General features: G+C 37.7%; 1 protein-coding gene across 1 annotated transcript in view; it reads right to left on the bottom strand.

The window, feature by feature from the left end:
- Positions 1 to 18,005, bottom strand: part of LOC135219107 (tRNA (guanine(6)-N2)-methyltransferase THUMP3-like) — a 228,494-nt gene that overhangs the window by 142,183 nt on the left and 68,306 nt on the right. Inside the window, 1 exon segment of the mRNA XM_064255549.1 lies at positions 7,530 to 7,785. Coding sequence (XP_064111619.1) covers positions 7,530 to 7,785 — 256 coding nt within the window.

Here is an 18,005-nt window from a genome sequence, read left to right on the forward strand (position 1 = left end):
CTTTTTTCTTTTACCTGATATTCTTTATTTCTCCTCTTTATTTGTTTCTTTCTTATTTTGGATTTTATTACTTGGTTGGTTATTTATTTGATTATGATTCATGGCTACAGGGTGCATATATTTACATTTTTTGTCAAACTTACATCCTTTTCCTTCTTTTAGGTTTTTGCATATTTTTGGATGCAGATCTCTGCAATCATCCCCATAGCCATCTAGGTATGCACATTTACCATATATTTCATAGTTGTGACATACCTTAGGATGTTTGTAGTAACATCTTTCTCCAAATCTGCAATTCCCTCTTCTCAAAAGGTTGCAGATTTTGTCTTTTTTGTCTATTTTTTCCTCTTTCCCGTCATTGTGTAGATCTGGGTAGAGCCTCTTCGGGATTTGCTTTTGTGTGTGCATATCGTAATTTATTTCTTCGTAGGTATGCTGCTTTATTGCCTCATATGTAGTATCAATGAGTATCTCTGCATCCATACTTTTATCTTGTTCTTTGTTTTCCTTATTTTTTTCTGTCATTTAATTTTTGTTTACTTCTCTTCCATTTTCCTCTTATTCTTCTTCTTCCTCTTCCTCTTCTTCTTCATCCTCAACTATTTGTACATTCAATCTTGATTTAATAACATTGTCTATCCATGATAGACATGTTGAACAAAATATTCTTGTATCTTTTCTCATATCTTGCATTACCTCAGCACACTGTGGATGGGTCGGAATGTTGCATGCAGCACATTTTTCTGATTAGGTTTTGTGGATTGACTATGCTATACCAAACCTTACACATTTTGCATGCTTTTGGCATTCTTTTTCCTAATGCATCAATTAGGATATTCACAAGGTTCACCTTATTCATTTTCTTTGTCAGAATATGTTGGTTTATGTATATTTTCTTTATGAGTCTCTTGACCACTTGGATTTTATTTGGAACTTCTTCAATTATTTTCAAGATGTTTTCATTTGATTTGTTCCAGTTTGAAGGATTATATCCTTCTAATATATCTATGAATGCTTTGTATCTTTTTGGGTTAGGACTGTTGCTGATCTCATAGATGAGAAATGCCACCGAGTTCCCTTCCTGCTACCTCATCGTATTGCGAATCCGCCAAGCAAGAGAGAGAGAGAGAGAGAGAGAGAGAGAGAGGAGAGAGAGCCGAGAGAGCGGAGGAGAGGAGAGAGAGAGAGAGGAGACCTTACCTTACAGTTCGTTCGGGTTGCCCCAGGTCCCTCAGTGTGAGGCACCTCTAATGTCTACCAGAGAGTTGCTAGTACATCTTCCGGTATATTTTGCATCTTCCAATCTTGGATGGTCTGGGATGCAGTTTAGATATTTGTCGAGCTTATTCTTAAACACATCTACGCTCACTCCTGATATATTCCTCAGATGAGCGGGTGGCAACGCATTGAATAGACGCTGCATTATCGATGGCTTGGTGCGTAGTGGATTTAATGTCCTGTGGTGCTCTCCTTATTATTTTTCCTGGTATTGTTTTGGGCACTATTAATCTACCTCTGCTTGCTCTTTCTGATATTTTTAGTTCCATGATATTTTCTGTTATTCCTTCTATCTGTTTCCATGCCTGAATTTTATCATGTAGCATTTTTTTCTCTTCTCCTTTCTAGACTATATAATTTTAATGATTGTAGTCTTTCCCAGTAGTCAAGGTCCTTAACTTCTTCTATTCTAGCTGTAAAGGACCACCTTTGTACACTCTCTATTTGTGCAATATCCTTTGATAGTGTGGGTACCATATCATATTGCAATATTCAAGTGGACTACGAACATATGTTTTATAAAGCATAATCATGTGTTCAGCTTTTCTTGTTTTGAAGTGCCGTAACAACATTCCCATTTTTGCTTTACATTTTGCCAAAAGAATTGCTATTTGATCATTGCATAACATGTTCCTATTCATCATCACACCAAGGTCTTTAACTGCTTCCTTATTTGTGATGTCTCATTATTAGGTCCCCTACTATGCATATAGCTTTCCTTCTCTGTCTCCATAATTATGATTCAAAATTTATCAGAGTTAAATACCATCCTATATACCTCTGCCCAATCATATACTTTGTTAAGGTCTCTTTGTAGAGCGTTTCTATCTTCATCACAAGTAATTTCTCTACTTATTCTTGTGTCATCAGCGAAACTACTCACTACCGAATCCTTAGCATCACTGTCTATGTCTTCAATCATAATAACAAACAGTATGCAGCTAACACCGTACCTTGTGGCACACCGGATATTACCTTGGTTTCATCGATTTCTCATCGTTTGCAATAACTATCTGTTTTCTGTTGTGTAAAAATTCTTTTAACCATCTTCCTATTTTATCTACGATATTGTGTTTTCTAATTTTCTTTGCTAATATATTATGGTCTTACTTTGTCAAAAAGCTTTTTGCAAAGTCTAGATAAACCACATCTGTTTTCATTTCGCTTTTCATATTTTTGAATATGTTCTCACGGTGGACTAACAGTTGGGTTTGTGTACTTTTTCCGGGTACGAAACCGTTGTTAAACCGTGTTGTCTATATTAAACAAATTATTTTTTATTAAATGTTTCATAATATTTTCTTCATTACCCTTTCATACACTTTCATAATATGTGATGTTAGACTCACAGGCCTATAATTACTTGCCTCAAGTCTTGATCCACTTTTGAAAGTAGGGGTGATATATGCTAATTTGTGCTCATCACAAAATCTTGCCTGTATCTACACTTTGTCTTAATAATATTGCAAGTGGCTTTGCGATAGAATGAACTACTTTCTTTAACAAAATAGCAGGGATTCCATCAGGCCCTGCAGCAGCTCCATTTTTAATTTCATTAATTGCCTGCACAATATCAGCTTCATTAATTTCTATGTCAGCTAGATATTCACTATTTTCGTCCCTTACTTCTATATCATTATCTTCATTATCTATTCTAGGGGTGAATTCTCTCTTATATCGTGTCTGCCAGTATGTTGCAAATTTCCTTTTTTTCATTCGTTAATCTCCCTTCAATTCTCAGAGGGCCTATTTCTATTCTTCTTTTATTCATCTTCTTCGCATATGAGTATAATAGTTTGGGGTTTTGCTTGATATTTAATAGGGTTTTTTCTTCCAATTCCCGTTTTTCATTTTCATTTGATTGTATAATCCTTTTGTTCTGCATTTTCTATCTTACTTTTTAGTTCTATAACTTTCCATGCATTTTTTTCTTTTGCAAGACCTTTTTTCCACTTTCTGATTTTCTGGAACAAGATCCTTCTGTCTCTTGGTATGCATGAATGATGTTTACTTTTCTTCTTCGGTATATATTTATCCACTATTTTCTCTAATATTTTATATAACATCTCCGTATTTACCCTTATGTCATCGCTTACGAAAATGTTATCCCAATCTTTGTTTAATTCTTCATTTATTTCTGACCATTTATATTTTTACTATAGAAGTTGTATTTTCCATATCCTTCCCACTTTTTCATTTCTTGCTTATCTGTTTTCACTTGCTTTGGAATGAACTGTTAATTCTATGACATTATGGTCTGAAAATACTCGCATTATAAACTATTATTTCTTTAACATTAATTCACCTCGTTCACAAAATACTAGGTCTAAAGTATTTTCCTTTCTTGTTGGCAGGTGATTTATTTGTTGAATGTGTATTCTAGTAGCATATCTAATAGCTTTTCGAATTGCCTCTTATCTTCTGCACTACTATTACTCTCTTTTTTATATGTATAAGTACATCCACAATCTCCTATTCGTTCTTTCCATTCTACGAAAGGAAAGTTGAAGTCACCAGATAGGAGAAAATAGTCCAGTCCTTGTGATTTCTACATATATCATCCAATTTTTTCAATTATTAAGTCAAACTCTTTAGTATTAGGAGGTCTATATATTACTATGTTCATTAATTTTTCAGATTCAAATTCTACCGCTATTAGTTCACATTCTGAGTTACTATATTTCTCATATATTTTTTCCTTGTTTTTTGTCTTTCCCATATATTGCGGTTCCCCCTTGATTCCTATTTTTTCTTTTTTTATCTGATCTATAAGTTTGGAACCCTTTTATTTTTTGATCATCATTCCCAGTCTCTTGGGAATACCAGGTTTCACTTATATTCATTATATCTATTTTCTTTTCAATTTGGGTTAGTTCTTCTAAGTACTCTATTTTTCTTTTTGAGTTACTCGTAACTAAACCCTGCGCATTCATCACTATGATGGTTTGCGTGTTTTCTCCTTCATTTAATATTGGTAGTAATAAGGATTTTCCCATGTCTCTTTTCCTGTTCTGTTATGTTGTTTCTTTTTTTCATTTCCAGAAATTCTGACATTAAAAAATCCAACTTTTCCATAATATTTGATCTTCCTTCATCATAATTATTCATTTTGTGTCTGAATCTGCAATTTTCTCCGTTTCTGCAATATCCTCTTGCATAATAAATACAGTTATTATCCCTTGAGTAGAATTTTGGAGCTGATGCATTGAAATTTTTTGCTGACATCTCTGCATATCTCATTGGTGGTTTGGCTTTTCTCTTTTACCTGATATTCTTGATTTCTCTCTTTATTTGTTTCTTTCTTATTTTGGATTTTGTTACTTGGTTGGTTATTTATTTGATTATGATTCATGGCTACAGGGTGCATATATTTGCATTTTTTGTCGAACTTACATCCTTTTCCTTCTTTTAGGTTTTTGCATATTTTTGGATGCAGATCTCTGCAATCATCCCCATATCCATCTAGGTATGCACATTTATCATATATTTCATAGTTGTGACATACCTTAGGATGTTTGTAGTACATCTTTCTCCAAATCTGCAATTCCTCTTTTCAAAAGGTTGCAGATTTTGTCTTTCTTGTCTATTTTTTCCTCTTTCCCGTCATTGTGTAGATCTGGTAGAGCCTCTTCGGGATTTGCTTTTCTGTTGCCATATCGTAATTTATTTCTTCGTAGGTTATGCTGCTTTATTGCCTCATATGTAGTATCAATGAGTATCTCTGCATCCATACTTTTATCTTGTTCTTTGTTTTTCCTTATTTTTTTCTTGTCATTTCATTTTTGTTTACTTCTCTTCCGTTTTCCTCTTCTTCTTCTCTTCTTCTTCTTCTTCTTCTTCCTCTTCCTCTTCATCCTCAACTATTTGTACATTCAATCTTGATTTAATAACATTGTCATCCATGATAGACATGTTGAACAAAAAATTCTTGTATCTTTTCTCATATCTTGTATTACCTCAGCACACTGTGGATGGGTCGGAATGTTTGCATGCAGCACATTTTCTGATTAGGTTTTGTGGATTGACTATGCTATACCAAACCTTACACAGTTTGCATGCTTTTGGCATTCTTTTTCCTAATGCGTCAATTAGGATATTCACAAGATTCACCTTATTCATTTTCTTTGTCGGAATATGTTGGTTTATGTATATTTTCTTTATGAGTCTCTTGACCACTTGGATTTTATTTGGAACTTCTTCAATTATTTTCAAGATGTTTTCATTAGATTTTTTCCAGTTTGAAGGATTATATCCTTCTAATATATCTATGAATGCTTTTGTATCTTTTTGGTTAGGACTGTTGCTGATTTCATAGATGAGAAATGCCAGTTCCCTTCCTGCTACCTCATCGTATTGCGAATCTGCTAAACACGCTAAATTACGCCATCTCTTCCCGCAGTTGGAACTTACTTAGCCATCTTGTTCTGATTTACAGTATTACACTTGATAAACTAACTAGAAGAAGCTTTATCCTACTATTTTCACACTAATCTTATCATCGATAGTTCACGAACACTTCAAGATATTTCTCAAATTCTAGTCGTATGTTAAACTTGTGATATCTGTTGATTAATCTGATTTCACGCGGGAACGTCTCATCAAGCAAGATGGCTACTACGAGAGAGAGAGAGAGAGAGAGAGAGATTATCATAGTATTTGTAAAATACTTTCACATATGGTTTTTGTAATTACAGTTATTAATATTATTATTATCATTATTATTATTATTATTTGAAAATATCAATAAACATATTACGCATATATGTACCATAAAATTCTCTCATCTCAGTAGAGAGAGAGAGAGAGAGACGAGAGAGAGAGCGAGAGAGAGAGAGAGAGAGAGGATCAGAGAGAGAGAGAGAGAGGGGGGGGGGGGGGGTGGAAATTTCATGAGCACTTGATGGCAGCAACAAATCAGCTCCTTCCCCCTCCGGTCACTTAACTTGATACGTATATCTGAGTTTTAGTACCTGGAGTTAGAGAAAGAATCTGACTGGGATTTCCTTCATTCTTCCATAATTTTTTAAATTTATAAGCTAAAATCTTACTAATTCACTATGGTATTTTCTTTAATGAATTGATATTATTCCTGTATAAATTAATATTAATATTTGAAAATAGTAAATCATTTATTTATCATACAAAAAAACATACATCTTTGTAGTAGAGAGAGAGAGAGAGAGAGAGAGAGAGAGGAGAGGAGAGAGAGAGCGAGAGAGAGAGAGAGAGGAGAGGAGAGAGAGAGAATTATCATTTTTATTATGTGATATCATTTAAACTTATTAAACTTACTAAACAGTATTAATCAAAATTAATATTTGAAAATTAGTAAATCATTTTTGTATCATAAAAATGTATTTAGTCATGAAAATAAACATCAAAATACACCAATTAGTGATTATTTTCGTCGGAAAATTCCGCGAATGGGTGAGTCCGTCCGCGAATAATTTCTAGATAGGTTCCAAAGAAAAATCCGCGAATGTGTGAGTCCGCGAATCCGGAGAACGCGAATACGGGGGGAACACTGTATAACTACTAAATATAAAGGCAGGATTGTGTGAATGTCAGAATTTTGGGATTGTTGGTATCTGGGCCTGTCGGGATTCTGGCTGTCAGGCTTGTTTCTGTCAGGATTATGGCACTTGGGATTGTGACCCAGAACCGTTTTAAGGATGTTACATAATCACTACAAGGAACTGCTAAATGTGAGCTTCTCGCAGTTCAGGTAGTTACAAGCAGCCTTGCCTGTTTATTGGAAATTCCATTTCCTTTAATGTCTACATGAGCAGAAATCCAACATATTTCTACATTTACCCCTCTTTGATTCAACCCGTTTTTTCTTAACCAATTTTTCATAATCATATTGGCATTCTATTATGTGACCTTGCATTGGATTTTATTTCCATAATAATAGTGTTTGTTAATTATAAACAAAAACAATTATCATACCCTTATTTTTATCAAAGCAAACAATGCTGGCATATCTGGTATTTTCAGGGCATATATCTGGCAGAATGCAGAAACAATCTGACCATACAATATATATTGGTTGATTTTTTTTTGTCCCCAATCCTAAGCTCATTGCTAAACTTTAATATTTAAAATCCCTCAGCCAAGGTGCAAGTAAGATTTGTATGTACATAACAGCTCCTTACAATGACCAATATGTTAGCTTTAATCCAATATATCAACTCACAGATATGGTGGTTTCCTTTCCAGATCTTGGGGGCTAACTTCTACATAAAGCATACCTTTAGTGCGTTGAGATCCATCTTCAGTTCTCAAATGTTTTGGGATGATATCTTCAGGAAGATTTGAGATAATACCAGAACTAGCTTTCAAATTCTTCAGGTCCAAGTCTGGTCGAGGCTCAGCCAAATCATTTTCCAATGCTCTAATTTCTTTGATAGGATCATCTTTATAGTCAAATACTATTTTCCATACATTCATTCCTTTCCTCCAGTCAGGTGATTCAGCAAATTTGTAAAGTTTCTCAAAGCATTTTTCCTAGAAAAAAAATTATAAATAATTAATGTATGAAAAAACTTATGAAATAAAAATCATACAAGAAAAAACACTGACAAGCCATCAAATAAATATTTGGGGAGGAAAAATTGTTAGGTCATTCACTCAAAATCCTTTATTAACATAAATTTGTTTCGTCGTAATCCCATTGAACACTTACAGTATATGCCCATATCTTGTGTCAAAAATTTTCCATATTTACCAGTCTTATTCTTCAAATCAAAGGTTATCTCACTAAGTAATGCACAAGCCATCTGGATTCTCAATTACCTATGTGTCAACCAAAACTTTCAATTTTTATGAAGCTGAGCTATAACTGGGGACTCTTACTAGTGTTCCATAGATGTTTGTTGTATTTTTCCATTAATCATCACTAACTTCTGATTTTAGTTTTCTGTATAAGAAAACTATTGTGCTAGCTTGGGGAGGGGGGGGGGAGGGAGAGAGGGGGGGGGGGGGGGGGGGGGAGGGGGGGGAGGGGGAGAGGGGGGGGGGGGGGGGTGTTTTCTGTCCCATCTGCACCTTATTCTGTCCACCCTCAAGCTAAAAAAAAAAAAAACTACATAGGCTACAAGGCTCCAAATTGGTAAGTTGATCATCCATCCTCCAATCATAAAAAATACAAAATTGCAACCCTCTAGCCTCATAGTTTAGCCATGGATCGTATCCCTGGCAGTGCTTTCGGGAGGCGTGTGATGCACCCTTACTCTACCGCATCTGGGCAGCAACTGAAGTGCTACCAGTCGTAGCTGATGGTTTAAACAGCATTAGTTGTACAGAAAACTAGATTATGCAGAAGAAACTTCAGCAAATTTTTTACTTGTTTCTTCTTAATTTCACTCGGTAAATGAGAAAAAAAGATTTTACATCATTTATATTTTTTCCAACATATCACAGGATAAGTTTGACTGCTAACTGGCTACCAGGTTTTTTCTGACCACTTTTTTCCTTACTTACTTATACTGTGCTTTAGTCTAATGGATAAATTATGAAAGAGAAATAACAAAAGTGCAAAATAAATAACAACAAATAAGTTACTAGAGAAAAATGACAAATAAACCAAGAAATGAAACTCATGTCAGTCTACTAAGAAATAGGTATTTGCACTAAGTGTGAACATTTGTAGTTCCACTTATTTAACTACAGGATTAGCAAAATCAATCCACATTATAATCACAATAGGAATAAAATATCATGAAAACTGTGTTCTATTAAACCTCAGAGAAGAAAAGGTAAAATTCTTACATCCAGTGCTGTAAGATTTGAATGCAAAGGATGACCACAATTAAGAAATACCTTACAATGAATGCAAAAAAAAGCCATTTGCACAGTGGGGCCAAAAAGTATTAACATAAGGGATATATAAAATCATATTTTATGTATAATTAGCATGTAATCACATAGCTACAGTTTCTACCCGTTGGCAGCTAGAATTTTTAAAAATTCACGGCAGTAGTGCTATTTTGTTTCGGCTAGGTGATTATCCCCCCGGCCACTACCGGGGGAGAGAGGAACAAACTCAGCATGGAATTCAGTTGTTTATACTCTTTTATCCATGAGAGGGGAGGAGGGAGGGCTCTGATTATGTAATTACTTGGTAAGTATAGTATGTAGATAAAATCTAATTTTATCATAAAAATATCATTTTTATGTAGCAACTCACCAACTAATTACATAGCTGAATCCTATATTGCTGGAGCTGGGATCCTTAGACATACCAGATTCCAATTCATATTAGTACATAATGAAATGAAAAATAGTCAGTGCTAGCATTTAGTAAATGCCTGTTGGTTCCTTATTTGTTACTGGCAGACACTCATTTTAACTTGTAGAAATGTGGCGATATGGCCAAGTCGTGCTCTACTTAGTGGGATCCATGCAGCTAAGGAATAGTCTGTGGCTAGCAAGGTCTACACAATGATGCCCCTGCTCAGGGGACAGTACCAAAAAACAACAAAGCCAGAGTAAATATATACTATCGCCAAAATATATTAAAAACACATACCCAACTATTAAAATTCAAAGTACTGGAGGGTACTCCTAGTACATAGTACTCCCAGGCTTCCCTTATAACTCAATGACCTTACTCAAGGCAAATTGAACAAGATTAGGAAGAAATTACTTCCTATACACCCTTCCCCAACACCATACCAGCAACTAAAAATGGACCCAAGGTACTGCAGTTATCATAAATCATTTCAATATCGGGCAGCTATTGAGATGCGAACAATGATTTATATTTCCAATAGGTCGCTTTAATTATATAATCCAGAGAGAGGTTATGTTTGAAAGATAGTGATGATGCCATAGCTCTCACTTTGTGTGCTTGGACTTTCACAGAATTAAAGTCTGACTTTTAATCTGTGAATGCGCCTCTACAATAAAGTTCCTCAAAAAGAATGAAAGCACATTTTTTGAAAGAGGGCGCAACAAGTTTCTGACAAAGCACCAAGGTGATTAGAGACCATAAATCTTCTCTGTATGCTGGAGATAGTACTTGAGAGCTCTGACCGGACATAAGGATCTCTCTTCCTCTTCTGGTCCTGCTAAGTCTGTTAGACTTTTGATCACAAAAGAACGAGGCCAAGGCTTGGAGGGAGTCTCGCTCTTTGCTAAGAACCCCAATGTGAAAGCACATATTGCAATACTTTGGTTAAAATCCAATCTTCTCATCCATCAAGTGAAGCTCACTTGCTCTCTTCGTCATAGATAAGGCTATCAAGAACAAGGTTTTCTTCATAAAGTCTGAAAGAAGCTGAACTCAATGGCTCAAAGAGTGGTTCCAACAGCCACTAAGCCCAACATCAAGATTCCATGACAGCGATCTACTAGTCTCTTTTTGCTTCTCTGCATCTAAGGATCTGATTACATCTGAAAGAGATTTATTAACGGCTAGATCGACGACTCTATGCTTGAACACAGAGCTCAGCATAGCTCTGTATCTTTTGATTGTCAACAAACAGACCACTGGGCAACTTTCAGAATAGCAGGAAATCAGCAATTTCTGTTATAGTCACTTAGAAGATGAGATGTTATGTCCCTTACACCACAATCGGAAGTGTTCACCTTGCCTGATACACGTTACTTGACAATTTCCTTCTGCAATGAGCTACAGCTCTTCAGCTTGGCTTGAAAAGCTTTTCGCTTGTAAGAGTCTTTGGACAGTCTTGAACACAGTCAGAGCCGGAGTGGACAGTCCTTGGTGGTATCGTTGAAAGTGGGACTGTTTGAGCAGACTGGTCTTTTGTGGTAATATCCTTAGGAAGTCTATGAGCAGCTCTAGAAGGCCCAGAAACCCTTCCTGAGCAGGCCAGAATGGTGCAATTAAGGTCATGGAAATATTTAGTGAGGCCTGAATGTATTTATGACCTCTCTCACCATCTTGAAAGGCAGAAAGGCCTATAGAGGTCCTTGTCTGACTAATCTGTCAGCATAGCAACTGCTGCCGATGCGAGTGAGTTCAGGGCTGGAGAGCAGTAAAGTGGGAGCCTATGGTTCTTGGTGGTCACAAACAGATCTAGGACTGGTTTGCCCCATAGTTTCCATAAGTCGAGGCACACCAACGGGTCTAACATCCACTCCATGGGGAGAACTTGTTTCTTGCGGCTTAGTTCGTAAGCCAAGACATTGAATTCCCCCCCCCCCAGTTTCCTTATGTAGGACAGTGTTGTGGTGTCCGAATGAACCATTACTACTTTGTCATGGGTTTGATCTGCAAAGGCCAACAAACCCCCTTTGTATTGGAGCCTAACTCTTTTAAGTTTATGTGCCATTCCCTCTGTTCTGCATTCCATACTCCTGAGACCTTGTCTCCCAAGAGACCTCCCAAACCTAGGTCAGAGGTGTCTGAATAGAACACTACAGGTTGGGGTTCAGAGGGAAGAGAGCCTTCCCTTCCGAGAGCCTTTCTCTTTACCTCCACCATGACAGATCCTCCTTTATTTCCACTGTCACTGGGAAACTGAATGAGTCTGGATCTTTTCTCCTGTTCTGGTTTATCTTGAGGAAAAACTGAAGATTCCTCATGTGTAACCTTCTCAGCAACACAAACTGTTCTATGGAAGAAAGGGTTCCGAGAAGGCTCAGCCATTCCTTCACAGAGCAAGACTAAAGGGAGAGAAAATGGTCTACTTTTTGAATGTATGATTTAATCCTCTTAGGGGAAGGAAATGCCCAAAAAACCACTGACTTGAACTTCATCCCCAAATAAACTATTTCTTGACAAGGGACTAAATGAGACTTCCTCATATCTATTACGAGGCCTAAGCCTTGGGCTAAAAGCAGTTTTCCGAAGGTCCACCGTACATTTCCTCTCTGTCTGAGAACAAAGAAGCCAGTCATCTAAGTAGAGGGAGATCTTTACACCAACTAGATGTAACCATTTTGCAACGGAGGCTAAAACATGTGTAAACACTTGGGGAGCTGTCGATAGCCCAAAGTACAGTGTTTTGAACTGGTAGAATTTGTTCTTGAAGATGAACCTGAGAAATTTCTTCGAGTCCTGGTGAATGAGGATATGGAATATGCATCTTCCATATGTATGGAAATCATCCACTCCCTCTGATGAATGGATAACAAAACCATCTGGTTTGTCTCCATTTTGAATCTGGTCTTTTGAACAAAGATTCAATGTGCTTACGTCTAGTACGGCCACCCGAGGCTTTGGGGACAACACATAGTCGGTTGTAAAATCCTGGTATTAGGGGGTCGTCTACCACCTCTATCGCTTCCTTTTGTAAGACGGATGATACTTCCATAGACAGGGCCATGAATTTCTCTGAACTTGCACAGTAAGCTGTTACAGCTATTGGTGAAGTGGTCCAAGATGGATTTCTCATGAACAGGAGAGCATAGCCCTCTTTTAAAACATTTGACTATCCAAGGCTCTACCCTGCTTGCTTCCAAGTTCATCCAAAACTGGTGGAGCCTAGCTCCTACTGGTGTACGGAGGACTATTTCTCCATTACTTAGCTGGTGCCTTCGAGGAAGACCTTTTAACCCTTAGGAGCCAGGTAAAAAATGAATATGCAGCAGTCCAGGAGTAATATGAGGTTGGCCAATTTAAGAAAAAGCACATCAATGGAAAGTGGAGATATGCAAATGCACAGCACAGTGTATGAAGAATTATAAAAAATTTTCCCTACCTTCCATGAGAAGTTGAAAATTACTATTTACAACCACTTTCGGAGCTTCTTTTACAAGACAATCATAAATTTTACTGAGTTATACATGTTTTTCCTAAAAAATTATTTTATTTTGTTTTCAACTTACATAATATCAAAACAGATAAAAAATAAAATCAGTAACAAATTCTGAGCTTATTTGTTGTAAAATATTCACATAAATTTACCGAGAACGAAGATGCAGCAACTTTTGTGGATTTATACATGTTTTTTCTAATATTTCTTTCCACTTTTCTTTGCAAAATTACATTTACAACTGACATACTATTATAAAAGATAAGAACTAAAACCAACAGCAAACCTTGGTTTACTTATGAGCATATTTATAAAAAGACATCATGTAAGGCTGAGAGGCAGTACATCCTCCATTGAAGTCAAGATCACAACTAACTTTCTCATGAGCCGTCCACTTGATATTAGCCAGTCTAAAAGTTGCCATTAGTGAATTTATCAGCTCCTCATTGGACGGGTGGTTTTCGTGCTCGCCTACGAATCTAGTGGTCCGAAGTACGATTCTATGCTTGCCCAACGCAGAATCAAAGGAATTTATTTCTAGTGATAGAAATCATTTCTCTATGTTATGTGGTTCGGATCCCACAATAAACTGTAGGTCCTGTTGCTATGAAACCAATTGGTTCCTAGCCACATAAAAAATATCTAATCCTTCGGGGCAGGCCCAGGAGAGTTGTTAATCACCTCAGTGGTCTGATAAAACTAATACTATATACTTTAACTTAGATGTACAGCTAGTTGTCAACTTACAACTGCAATTGGTTATGACCAACCGGTCGTAAGACGATTTGGATATAAGTCAGCCCATGTTAATGTACCGTAAGAATATTATACTAGCCTAGCCTACACTAGGGTAATCAATACCATCTTTACATATAGGGTAGCCACAATTAGCTGTAGGTCCCATTGCTACAAAACCAATTGGTTCCTAGCCATGTAAAAAATATCTAATCCTTTGGTGCAGCCCCAGGAGAGTTGTTAATCACCTCAGTGGTCTGGTAAAACTAAGATATACATTAACTTATAAGTAAAGCTAGCTGTCAACTACGACGGTTGGTCGTAAGACAATTTAGACATAAGTCGGCCCATGTTAATTTACCGTAAGAATATTAAACCAGCCTAGCCTACACTGTGCTAGAAGGTCCTGGGTTGACTTCTTCTGGAGGTCAGAAGAAACTTGAAGCATAGTAGATACAGGGAAAAGATGCTTCTTAACCAAGGTTAATACAGAAGAGAGGACCTCTGTTTGCGTGATACTCCTTTAGTTATAAACAAGCACAACACCTCTGTTTTCTTTAGAATGCCTTTAGTAAAAAGAAAAGCCAATTCTTCGGATCCATCTCTGATCCCCTTATCTAAGCAAGAGACAACTCCTTGTAAGCCCATGATGGAGTCTTCATTGAGTGCCAAGCATTCCTTAATCTTATGGGTTAATGCCCCTACCGACCAGTCCAGAAAGCTTTGACCACAAAGACTCAGAAAATATTCTTGACCATATGATCCAATTCCGATGTGGAGAACATCACTTTGGCCAAGTTAAAGGCTAATCTCCTGGAGGAGTCTCTCAGGCTGGAGAAGTCTCCTTAGGCGGAGGCAGACACACCCAAAGAGAGAGCTTCCCATCTCATAAAAGACGTGTCTCCTTGAAGAGAGTCTAGAAGGCAGAAAATTAAAGTTAACCTTCCCTTGCTCTCTCTTCTCCGAGGGCTAAATGTTAACTTCCTTTAAAGCCTTCCTAGCAGGCAAGGAGAACCAGCCGAGGTAATCTAGACGGGTCAGTCCAGTTGTCCATCACATAAGTTGAAGCTGGGGAGGAAGGAGCCACTGGAGAGAAGAAGTTAGGAAAATTTGCTAAGAAATAGCAAAGTAATGAAGCGTTAGCCATGGGGAGAGTTTACTTCTCTAACTCCTCTTCTTCTTCCAAAGATACTGGAGATGAAGGTGCTGAGCAGAAGTCTATGTAAGTCCAGTCTCAGAGGAAGAAGGGACATCCCTTCTAAAGTCTAAGTTTGGACAGCCACTACTAGAGGTCTGACTTAAATCTGGGACTAAGGAAAAAAAACCGATGGTGTCTGGTTGTGAGTCCCTGTCCCAGATGGTCTTGTGTTCAAAACCTTTGAACTTTTCCCTTTAAAAGGAAACAAATATCAGTGATCCTGGGATACATGGACATACTCAGGAAAAACTTATGTTCACAGCCAGAAAAAGAAGAAAAATGAAAGCGAGAGGGGACTACAATGTAGAGGTGTTATGGAGTTCCATTTGACAATGTCTGTGAGAGAGAGAGAGAGAGAGAGAGAAAGAGAGAGAGAGAGAGGGTAGTGGGTAGTTGGTGGTTGGATGGTTAACGACTGAATTGGCTGTTGGTGAGTTCTGGGTTGTCTGCTGATGCTGTTGGAGTTTAGAGTTCTGTGTTTCAAGTTGTTTTTTTTGGCAGTCTTTAGTCTTTGATGAGAGCTGGTGATAGAAGTGTTGGCAGCAGTCTTGAAGGAATTGAAAGTCAGTTGAGTTGTGTTATTTATTTGTTGTTTTTTTTGTTTAGTTTGATATTGTTGCTTCTTAAGAGTTGTTGTGCCTGTATTGTTAGATTTGTTGTGCTATGAGTTTTTGTTGAGTTCTGTGTGAGGTTGTGGTTGTGTTCCTTGGGTGTTGTGTTGTTGAGTTGTGGTTGTGTTCCTTGTTGTTGTTGTTGTGTTGTGGGGTTGTGGTCCTGGGTTGCTGGGTTGTGGTTCTTGGTTGTTGTTGTTGTTGTTGGTGTCTCAGCAACCTTGACTGGAGGACAGCACAGCATAGCTGTCATGGTAATTGCTTTATAGCAAAGTTATGAATATAGCAAAGTTATGAATATAGCAAAGTTATGAATATAGCAAAGTTATGAAAACGCATCTTCGAGAAGTTCTGCAGCAAGGAGGCATTCGCGCATGTGTTGGAGGTGCCTGTTCTCATGATGGTTCTCTTTTTTTTCTTTTTACAATGACTACTGCAGCAGCAGCAGCCCCAAATGAGTGAAGGAAAGGAGAAGAGGGGAGAAAGAAGAAAAGGGGGAGGGGGGAGAAGAGAGAGGGGGAAAGAGAGAGAGAGAAGGGGGGGGGCGAGAGAGAAAGGGGGAAGAATCGGCAGGAGTTCTATGGAACTTGACAGGCGCCGATGTGACATGAGGAACACCGCGATTTCTGATGCAATACTTCGTCGAGATTCTTCTAAAAAGTTCCTGTAATCTCGGGAGCCTGTCACGTTTGCTGGTAAGCCACGCCCCCAGGTTGCAGTATAAATACGACTGACAAAGTAGGAGGGAGCAGATCATCAGTAAGTCATAGATCAGATTACAGTGGTACCTCGAGATACGAAATTAATCCGTTCCGAGGTACCCTTCGTATCATGAGTTTTTCGTATCTTGAACCGCATTTTACATGTAAAATAGCTAATCTGTTCCAAGCCCTCCAAAAACACCCCAGTAAATTTCATAATAAAGCTAAATTGACCTATAAACAATGAAATACTACAACAATTTGGACCATACAATACCTAACTTAATACGTACTGCTAATTACCTGTAAATAAAGTGTATTAGTGTACATGGTATACAAGAAATACTATACGTACATACGTACGTATGTAGTAAAATGTGGAAGCTTACCTTTCGAGTGAGGCTATCTCCGAAAGTGGCGACAGAGGAGGACAAACGGCAGATACATACACTTAACTTTACGAAACACATAAAAAAATGTCAGAAAAACAAACTAAACTTTACAAAACACATTAACAAAACTGTAACACTTAACTTTACAAAAAACTTAAAATTAAATTTTTTTGTCTTTTATTGATTTTTACATTTTTTTTTACTTTTTTATACTTTACATATTTTACAAAGTTTCAACTTCTTCACCACCGAATGGATGCCAGTCTGTTTACGGAATTTTTTTCGAACCACCCATGAGAAGCCTTGAACTCTAGGGTTGCCGTTGATGTCCCCTCTCCTCCGTCGTCTTCGGCTTGGGCAATCAAATCGCCGAATATAGTGCTGGCCTTCTGGCAGATTGCCGTCTCGGTTATCGTATCACCATTGATTTCTTTGTCCTCAATCCATAGAAGAAGCAGCCTTTCCATTTCATCATGCACATGGCTCCTCTTGTTGGACAAAATAGTCACGCCCTTGGAAGATGTAGCTGCTTTGATGGCTTCCTTCTGCTTAAGATGGTGCCTATCATCGACGGATTTCGGCCGTATTCCTTAGCGATCATACTCAACCGCAAGCCAGCTTCATACTTTTTTATTATCTCCATTTTTGTCTGCATAGAAAGCATTCTCTTCTTTCTGTGAACTTCAGCAACTTTCTTGGGACCCATGACTATACTGTACGTAATTAAGTTATGTAGTACGTATACTAATTAGGTTCTCACACAACACGATAAAGTAGCACAACGAAATCACTAACACGAATTTACGTTAACAAACGAAATCGTATATGTGAACGAACGAATTCCGCGTGCATACGATAACACTGGTGAGAAGCAGTGACTAAAGAAGAACGCTGCTACGTACTAGTACGTAGATGCATGATGGGAGGGATGCGGACCAATAGGAGAGAAGGATCTCATGGCGGTGACTAGCATCAGGAACCAATGGGAGAGCGGGAGGATGGTGGCGAGTCTACTCAGTTGGCAGCGAGCGAGTTTCAAAATTGTTATCTGTGGTCCGGGCGAATCTTAGACTTTACAGCAGCAACCTTTCATATCTTGAGCAATTTTCATATGTAGAGCCGTAAAATTTTTCGTATTTGCTTTCGTATCTTGAGTTTTTCGTAAGTCGAGCCTTTCGTATCTCGAGGTACCACTGTATCAGTGAGAGCCCATCAGCAAAGATCAGAGATCATCAGAGAGAGATAAGAGAAGAAGGAACAGACAAAGGATCAGAGAGGAAACGGTGCTCGAAAGTTTGATCGGATTCTGGTCAAGTCGTCATGGCAGAACTAAAATCTGGCACATTTATAAAGCTTGAAGGAATGAT

This window comes from Macrobrachium nipponense, chromosome 1 (assembly GCF_015104395.2).
Source record: "Macrobrachium nipponense isolate FS-2020 chromosome 1, ASM1510439v2, whole genome shotgun sequence".
Classification (NCBI taxonomy): Eukaryota; Metazoa; Arthropoda; class Malacostraca; order Decapoda; family Palaemonidae; genus Macrobrachium; species Macrobrachium nipponense.